Source organism: Trematomus bernacchii, unplaced genomic scaffold (assembly GCF_902827165.1).
Source record: "Trematomus bernacchii unplaced genomic scaffold, fTreBer1.1, whole genome shotgun sequence".
In the NCBI taxonomy this organism is placed as follows: Eukaryota; Metazoa; Chordata; class Actinopteri; order Perciformes; family Nototheniidae; genus Trematomus; species Trematomus bernacchii.
In genome coordinates, this window is record NW_022987714.1 from 18,579,873 (window position 1) to 18,588,723 (window position 8,851).

Here is an 8,851-nt window from a genome sequence, read left to right on the forward strand (position 1 = left end):
CTTGATGGTGTTTTGTCTGTACAGTGGGGGACTATGAATGAATGTGAGGGCGTCAGGGCATTCACCACTTCAACCCAGATGCAGGTCCATGAGTCAGGTTTGTGGCTCTCCCAATCAGGATTGTTGGGGGCATCTCCAGATGGTCTGGTAGGGTCTTCCGCTGTGCTGGAGGTAAAGTGTCCCTACGGAGCCAGGGAAATGACAATTAGTGAAGCATTGCAAATCAAGGGCTTCTGTGTCAGGAAGGAGAAACATTCAGCCTGCGTGAGGAACATCCTTACTGGCACCAAGTGCAAGGTCAGCTTCACCTCACTGCAAGAGAGACTTGCTACTTAGTGGTCTGGACTACGAAAGACAGTGTCATCATTCCGATAGCCCGAGATGACAATTGGCTGTTGAGGACTTTTTCAAGGCCCACATGCTTCCAAAGCTGGCACTGCCAAAATAATCACCTTTGTCACTGTTGTGGTTATTTTCTGAAAAACACAGAAAAACAAAAAGGCATATTAATTTACTTGTTCTGAGTTCTGCACTGCAGTTAAAATTAAATATTTTTTTAGAGAAAACTCAGCTTCAGGATGTTATGGTTCCCCTTTGAAGATATTTCTTGTAGCTGCTGCGATCCTTGTTTGAGTCGTTCATATGTTCGATGAAAAAGATCATAAATCTATCATTTTCAAATATAGTACTTTTAAGAAATTGTGAATCGTTTTTAATTTACATTTACTCACCTTTGCAATGTTGTGGTTGTTAGAGTGTTAGGTTTCTGACTACAGAGAATAACATATTTACAAAATAATATTTCTTAATAAAAAAAGGCAGTCCATGCAGAAAACTATTGTGGTTTCTTGATTCAAGCCTGCCTCTGAATCCCAAATCCCAAACCATTCTTTGGAGTAACGTTTTTGATAGAGAAAGACAGAAAACAAACATGAGCCTACCCCGAGAGGTCAGACTTTTAAAGGTAAAAAGACAGTTTAAAGATTTATATTTGCGGATATTATCAGCACATCTGAGTCAAATTAACATGTGTATTAAACAGAACCTAAATAAAAGAAATAAAATGCACCCAGTTTAAAGACTTATTTCCTTGTAGTCAAGTTGCAATAAAAGATTTGCTAGTGAAGACAAGGAGTCCTTGACAGCTGAGGGGGGTCTGTAACAGCCCACCACCATGACCTGTTGCCCCTTTGCCACTTCTATATTTAAGGCTAAAAATTTGAATTGCTTACTGATAGATTTGGAAACTAATGTGGTTACACTGAACTTATTCTTAACATAAATGGCAACGCCACCACCTTTATTAGGCCGGTCGGAGCGATACACATTATAACCATTTAAGGCAATGTCAGAGGCCAAAATTGATTTATTTAGCCATGTTTCTGATAAAACAATGGCGTCAGCGTCAGTCGAGCTTGCCCAAATGCGGACAAAATCTAGATTACCTAACAGACTGCACACATTCAAGTGGATGAAACCCAACCCAGACCTAGCTTTAAAATCAGCAGGAGTAGCGATCTGACTACTACTACTGGGCGGACCAGGGTTAGGTTGAACATTTCCTGAGAGTGATAACAACAAAGAAACCAGGCATCTTTTCCTCTTAATCGACACACATACATTGTCATCTACTTTAGAATCACCGGAAAAGTCTGCGAGAGTGTGATTTGAGCTTAAAGTGGACCTATCATGCTATATTTGAATAATATAGTATAGGACCATACCTATATAAGGCATATTTATACTTTTTTCTTTTCAAAATACCAAACAGATCATGCATTTTAGCCATGCCTCATTTTGCTCAATTTGACATTTTTTAGCTCTGTTTTTGCAAGGGCAGATTATGTGAGAACAGCACCATCTACAGGCCTGGCATATGTACTACAGCGTCTCCAGCGCTTTCGAATGGCAACGGTAATTGTTTGTGTAACACATCCGAACCTTTGCAGGGGATGCCCACTGCGGGTGGTAGAACAGACCTGAATCCAGTAGACTTCTCAGGATGACTAGAGATCTTCTCATAGTCCAAAACAGTTAACAGGCACAGCAGAATCCCGATATGAGCCATTTTCCCAGACCAGCACACAGTATCCGCGATGTTCCTGGAGCAATTCAGCACAGCAGCAAAGGACAGGCGAAAGCAGCAGCGTGGAAGCGCTCCGGTCCCTCCGTGGTATCCCCGGGGTGAAAGGTCTCCTCAGCAAGCAGCACACGACAGGTGGGAGCAGGCCTCCGCAACAGCAGAACCAGGACAGGTGGAAAGCAGGCCCCAGCCGTGGTAAAATCCTCCTCCGCACAGCAGCACACGCCCGGTGGAAGTAGGCCAAGCCCGAAGCGTGGAGCCACTCCGTCTCTCCGCGACGACTCCGGGGTAAAAACCTCCTCAGCACAGCCGTACTCTACAGGTGGGAGCAGGCCTCCGCAGATCGCAGACACCAGACAGGTGGAAAGCAGGCAGCAACAGGTGGAGCCGCTCCGTCTCCGGGGGAAAACCACCTCAGCACAGCCGTACTCTACAGGTGGGAGTAGGCCTCCGCAGACCGCAGACAACTAAAACTACTACTTGTATAAGCAGAGATGGCTAAATGTTTGTTAGCAGGAGAGCTAGATGCTAACAGATGCCAGATGCTAACAGGTAGTGGGAGCCTGTAAAAATTGTGACTGCCTCGCGTGAATGACGGATGATGAGGGTCAGGGCTAGAAAGGTCAGTTTCGGTGGCATTTCTTCCAGTTTGTCCAGAAGTCTTCTAATCAGGGCTCTATAAATAAATAACTACGGCAGGTGTGTAATATTGAATGCAGCCGAACTGTGTATTACAATGCCGTTATGTGATGACTTTCAAAGAGAAAAGAATGCACACTCGGAATAAAGTATTATTCTTTTTTTTTAAAATGTTTTTCAGATTTCATATCGCATTAACACCATATCCCAACGTGCATTGCGGCTAAACAATCCAATCACAGAGCTTCTAGCTGAAGATCTTGGGTAATCAGTTCAGTGGGTGTGTGGTGTGTATCGCAATGACGCTCAAAATGTCCCATATCGGCCTACATCTGTTTCCGGTGACTTTATTTTGAAATTCAGTTCCTGAGGAACGGCTAAAAAGCCAGAGATTATAGAATTAAACGAATAAATAAAAACAAGGATAATTGTGTGCTATTGTTGAGTAAATAACAGTGTGTTATTTAGAAAAGAATAACAAATTAGAAGGATGTAAGAGTCGGGAGGACTGATAATTTATTCTGGCAAATTACTCAGACTACTAATTAACCTAACAGAAGTTATTGAGTCTATGTAAGTTTACTGCTTGGCTCAGATCCACCAACGTCAGCAAGATCTCACCTCTATTAACTCCTGAAGAACCAGGTTCAATTAACTGCTGTTTCAATTCAGACGACGCTCTTAATCTGTTTAAGCGATCCCGAAGGATTTTGATATCAGTAAATGAGGTGTGGCCCTACCTAAGTGTGAGTGTGGCAGTGTGCAATCTTACCTTTGAAGCAGGAGAGGAGAGCGCAGATGTCTTTTAAGTTGTCCCAGTCCAAAAGGTGGGATCAGTTTAATTGAAGAAAAATAGGTCCAAACTTATACAGGGTTTTTACCTTCTCTCGTTACAACATTATAATCATACTAAACATATCATGCTGGGGTTATTTTCTAATCTAAAACCTTAATTCATAGTTCACACATTAAAGTCTTCCGACAAAATCCAAAAGGAATTTCCTCACAGATCGACGGGGTTAACATCCACACACTATGGCCTGACACATGTAAGAGGTCAGTTCCTCAAAATGTTCAGATTGAATTCCGACAGAACCCAGAGGGATCTCCTTGTGGATCGAAGGTTCTAACATTCACAGCCTATAGCCTGACACATTTAAGAGGTTAGCTCCTCAGAATGATCAGTTTGAATTCCGACAGAACCCAGAGGGATCTCCTCGTGGATCGAAGGTTCTAACATTCACAGCCTATAGCCTGACACATTTAAGAGGTTTGCTCCTCAGAATGATCAGTTAGAAATCCCCTTTAAAACTTGCATCACTCAGCATTCAATACACAGAGATTCAAGCAATAGTTACCAAGTTTGAGAGAACCTTACAGAGAGCAAAAACCCAGCTCTCAGGGAGAGAAAAAAATTGTCGGTCTAGAAACAAGAGCTTCGGAGCTAAGAGGCGGCGTCGCTTACGTCTCTTACGTCAGGCGTGCAGGAAACTAAACCCACCTCCCCTGAACATGGGTCGACTGAAGAGTCTCGTCATGCCTGCCTACAAGCAGTAGCGCTGAGCAAAGTGACTAGAAGGCAACCACACACTTATAAAAAAAAACACACTTTATAAAGTCAGGCAACACTAACCAGGCTTCGTGTGATTCTGTTTATTTGTACCTTACTTTGACCATCCGTTCGCTGTTATTGATCATTGTGGAGAGCAGGCAGACGTTTTGTTTTTTATTATAGCAGCTATTGGATGGAATCAATACATGGGCTGCACAGGTTGTCATGTCCGACTATCACAAGTAGAATCATAATGAAAAATACGCCGGTAAAATGTGCCTGTAGAAAACGGCTTAGCAAGTAGTCAGTTTAGCTTCGGTTGCTATGCTAACATCACCCATGTTATACCAGAGAAACTTTCATAACAGCGTTGTGATGCCAAACAGCGTCAATTCAGACTGACACACATTCACTTAAGGGGAACTGGGGATATGTATCAGCTGCTTGTGTGACAGTCAGACAGTGAATACTTTAGAGCCGTGTGAGCTAACCCGAAGCTAACGGGAGAATAAACTCCCGTGGAAGAGCAGCCAGCACTGCAGCGGTCGGTAAATGCCGCTTAAACACATTAATAAACAATGAACCACGGCACTCTGGAGAAAAGTATAAGGTTGGAGAAGTCGTTATTTAATTTAATTTAATCTGGCTTCGTATGATTACCCGTGGGGAGAAAATCAGCGATGTAAACTGTGACGTCATGACGCAGCAGCGGCAGCTCTGGGCGGTGTGAACAGAGCGGGAGCAGAAAAGGGAAACCGGAGCTGAACCAGAAAAGCTCTAGCTCGGAGCTAGAAAGGGAAAAGCGCTGGTGTGAAAGCCGCATCTGTCTCTCCGGCCCTGTCCACCTCGCTCCCCCCTCACAGGACGAGGTGGAGACCTCTCTACCCCCTCCTGCTCCTGCTGCTCTTCCTCTTCTTCCTCCTCCTCCTCCAACAGTTCAATAATGTCTCCTGCAGTAAGGCAGATGTTGTGTAGGACACAGCAGGCAGTGACCACAGCAGGGACAAAGTTATGGTTCACCTCCAGTGCCTTAGACAGGAGGCACCTCCATCGCCCCTTCAGTTTCCCGAAAGCACGCTCTATGAGGCTGCATGCTTTGGCATGGCAGCAGTTGAAGCGGCTCTGTACCCTCCCCTGTAGTGGCTCCCGATACGGTGTGACAATATAGATGGGTCGTACAATGCAGGGGTAGCCACCATTCCCCACAATGAAGTTCCCTGGAGGAGGGTAAAGAGCCTCTTTATAGAGGGCACTGTGTTTCAGGACACGGGTGTCGTGGACTGAGCCCGGAAATCCTACGAACGTTTGTAGAAAATCCTGGCCACTGGGTCCGGATGGGCTCCTGATCCGTATGTGGCACCCGTCAATTGCACCCACACATGAACGGAATGCCGGGCTGTTGGCCAACTGCTGGAAGCCCTGCCCGACCTCCTCCAGCTCTGGACCAGCAGGCAGCCTGATCAAAGATTGCCAGAGAGCAGCGATGTCCTCCACTCCCTGGTGGACCAATCTGTGGACCGTAGAGAGGGGTACCTGAAAGGCCCGGGACACCACACTGTATGACAAACCCTGTGCCAGCCAGTACACGGTTGTCAAGACAGTAATGTGGTGTCCCCAGGCCTGTCTCCTCTCAGGCCCCAGACACCGCATCAAGGCCTCCAAGGAGTCCCGGCTGATCCGGTAGTCCTTCAGCAAGCACCCATCACCCTCGAAGTATAGTTTCAGCACTGGGACACTGCTGTTCAAACGTTTGTACATGGGAGAGTGTGGGTGTTGAACCTACAGGAAGAATAAAATGTACAGAGGTCAATACCTTTATCCAGCAAACTAAACTCCTTTATCCCGCAATTTAAACTGCACATAAATATTCTGTCATAAGAAATTAAGCTATGGCTAAATCTGGCACATTTGATGGTCTCAAGTGCTTGTGTTAACTAATGTGCATTGTCCCTTCTTGAATAAATACAACTACATAATCAAAAACACAACAAGTAGTTGGTCATTTTTGTATTCCAATGAAAAAAGCCAGCTATTTTTCAACCATTTAAAACATTTTTAAACAAACACTCATAAATACCTCAAGATGAAGCAAGATGGCATTGCACATTCTCGCTTTCCAGCGCTGGGAACGGCGTCTTTCCTCACGGCATTTGTTGGTCTGCAGCTGGTGCCACTGCCACAAGGCGCACGCTATTGCGGTCTTCACAGTATAAATTGTTTGACCTTCTCAATATCTCCTTCGTGGTTGAGATAGAAATCAGAGGTGTGCCTGGACCTTATATAGCCTGTCAGGTCCCTCATGATTCGGTAATTGATTAGAAATTCGGTGCAGGTGTTTTGTCAAAGAGGTGTGACTTGATGACTTATCATGTCATTAAGCCTACTAGTTTAACAAGGTAAACATACTGTGTATAGTGTATAGACAGTCATTGGGTTTTTTAGGTGTTTGTGTGTGTGCATGTGTGAATATATTAAATGCATCAAAAACAGTAGTTACCCATTAACTAATAATTTCCTCACCATTATCTTACCATTAGTTAAGCAGTTTAACAAACAAACAAACACTTTGTACTCAAGTTTACATTTTTATTTAAACAACAATCCAAATGACACTAATAACGAAAACGAAGTTGCTTTTAGAACTTGTAAAAGTGGCGTATGTCATGCAGCAATCTGCCTAGGGGACCATCTTTGTGTTCATTTGCCAGCCAATGCGTCCACTCGATGAAAGCAAGATGACTCTTCAGAGTATTCACTGTGCGGTTTCCCCGCAGTCTCCAGACCTGGGACTTGGACGTTGACCAAGCCCGCTCAAGGTTTTGGGTGTGGGCTCCTGTGTCTGGGTTCACAAATGACTGGCTGTGGTTCACAGTGAAATGTACAAAGCCACTTTCTGCGATTGCAGTCATGTACGCCCTCCACATGTCCGTTATCACCGTGGTCCCTTGGCGAACGTAATTTGCGACAAGAGGATTTAAGTGGCGCCTTGATCTTTGTTTAACCAGCCTCAGGATAGGTCTTCTCCTTGTTCCTCTGATGCCCAGCATTCCAACGACCCATTTTCTCCTCCTCCACGAAGGACCAAATCTTCCCCTACCATACTGTAATAAAGCAGTAAAAAAGGACAACACAATTATATAAAAATAAACATCAGGAATTTCAATTGATAAACAAAGTCAAATGTGTTTGTTATTTGCGTTCTTTTACAATTAAAAAATAATCACTTCCTTTCTCAAAAAAGAAGAGAGAAAAAAAAAATGTGGTGGTACAGATGAAGCGTCTTATTTTGGACAGTTTAAAGTGCGAGGGTCGTGATCGGTTCGTGCACGTTCCGTGATGGCCGGCCGGCCCCCAGTCTGACTTGATACCGCCCCCATGATAAATACATTTAATTATTGTGAAGCCAGCTGCAATGGATCATTGATCCACCAGGGGGTGCAGTGGGGTTCCACACTGGAGTCATGTGAAATCAACTTCTTTGTTGTTAAGGCGAGACACGGCAGGCAAAAACATCGTTTTTCCTGCACTGGTCAATTTTGAGATTTTGTGCTATTTTGATTCCATAACATGTTTTCTTTCTGGCTTTTGGAAGGAAAACGTACAAAATACACATTTAAGTGTTTATTTTACTATAGTTTGTCTATTTGCGTCTGTAGATTTCTCCTAAATTCACCAAAAGTTAGCATTCTAACGTAACATAAAGTACAGCGACCGCTGTTTGCACCATGTCATCAGAGGTATCGTTGGAAAGCTCCGTTTCTCCTGCACAATCTCATCGGATCCAAATATGGTCATTTCCTTTGTATCAGCAACCAATCGTGAAAGTGCAAAGGGGTCTTAAACCAAGAAACGAAATCTCATTGGCTGGTGTCAATTTCTGACAACGTGATTCACTGAAGCACTTCCTGGTTAGCTTTCCGCTAGAAATTTAAATCTGAAAATGGCAAAAATAACGGCGAAAAAAACGTTCACAGAGAAGACTACAACAATTGCCACTTGCACAAAGCAAGGTTATACAAAAAACAAATGACCCCGAACATGAAATACCTTCACGGAGTGCGTCGATGCGCAAGCTGTCATCCAGATAACAGGAGGGTTTAGCTAGCGTCACACTGCAATCTTTAAAGGTTGTTTTCTCAAAATGAGTTTTTTCTCCTACTCTGAGTTCGAAATGTCCACTTCAGTAGCAGTTACATACACCAAACCTTCCAGTTATATTCCTATCAATATTATGAAGGCTTTTACAGAAGGGTTTGGTCATATATAATTCATAGCCTGAATTACATAACATTTTATACCTAAAAACATGGTGAAAATTGATATTTTAGGGCTGTTGACAGTATTTTCTGATTTATGGAGTGATACAAAGAGATATCCAAAATCCCTTCTGTAAAAGCCTTAGATACTAATATGACTACAAAATGAAACAATCATTTTGATCCTGGCTTTATCCAAAGTTCAGATTTCGATTCCTGAAATGTGTTAAAATATGCGCATATTTCACGAGATAATAGTCATTTGCATATTTAAACATGCTATTTCAGAAAACTTGTAATACAAAAAACATTTGCCTTATT

General features: G+C 43.4%; 1 protein-coding gene across 1 annotated transcript; it reads right to left on the reverse strand.

Annotated features, from left to right (window-relative positions):
* Nucleotides 1–407: 407 nt before the first annotated feature.
* LOC117491558 (protein ALP1-like) lies at nt 408–6,575 on the reverse strand. Its single transcript, XM_034141609.1, has 3 exons — nt 6,498–6,575; nt 5,136–6,053; nt 408–476 (listed from the first exon to the last, which is right to left on the reverse strand). The coding sequence occupies exons 1-3, from the start codon at nt 6,573–6,575 to the stop codon at nt 408–410; spliced, it is 1,065 nt and encodes a 354-aa protein (XP_033997500.1).
* Nucleotides 6,576–8,851: the final 2,276 nt, after the last annotated feature.

What these genes read in the sequence shown, in the direction of transcription:
- LOC117491558 (XM_034141609.1), bottom strand. Translation starts at nt 6,575, where the DNA reads ATGAGGGACCTGACAGGCTATATAAGGTCCAGGCACACCTCTGATTTC. An exon ending in ACGAAGGAGATATTGAGAAG is followed by an intron (nt 6,054 to 6,497) that starts GTCAAACAATTT and finishes TTCTTCCTGTAG; the next exon opens with GTTCAACACCCACACTCTCC. An exon ending in AGAGGTCTCCACCTCGTCCT is followed by an intron (nt 477 to 5,135) that starts GTGAGGGGGGAG and finishes TGTGTTTTTCAG; the next exon opens with AAAATAACCACAACAGTGAC.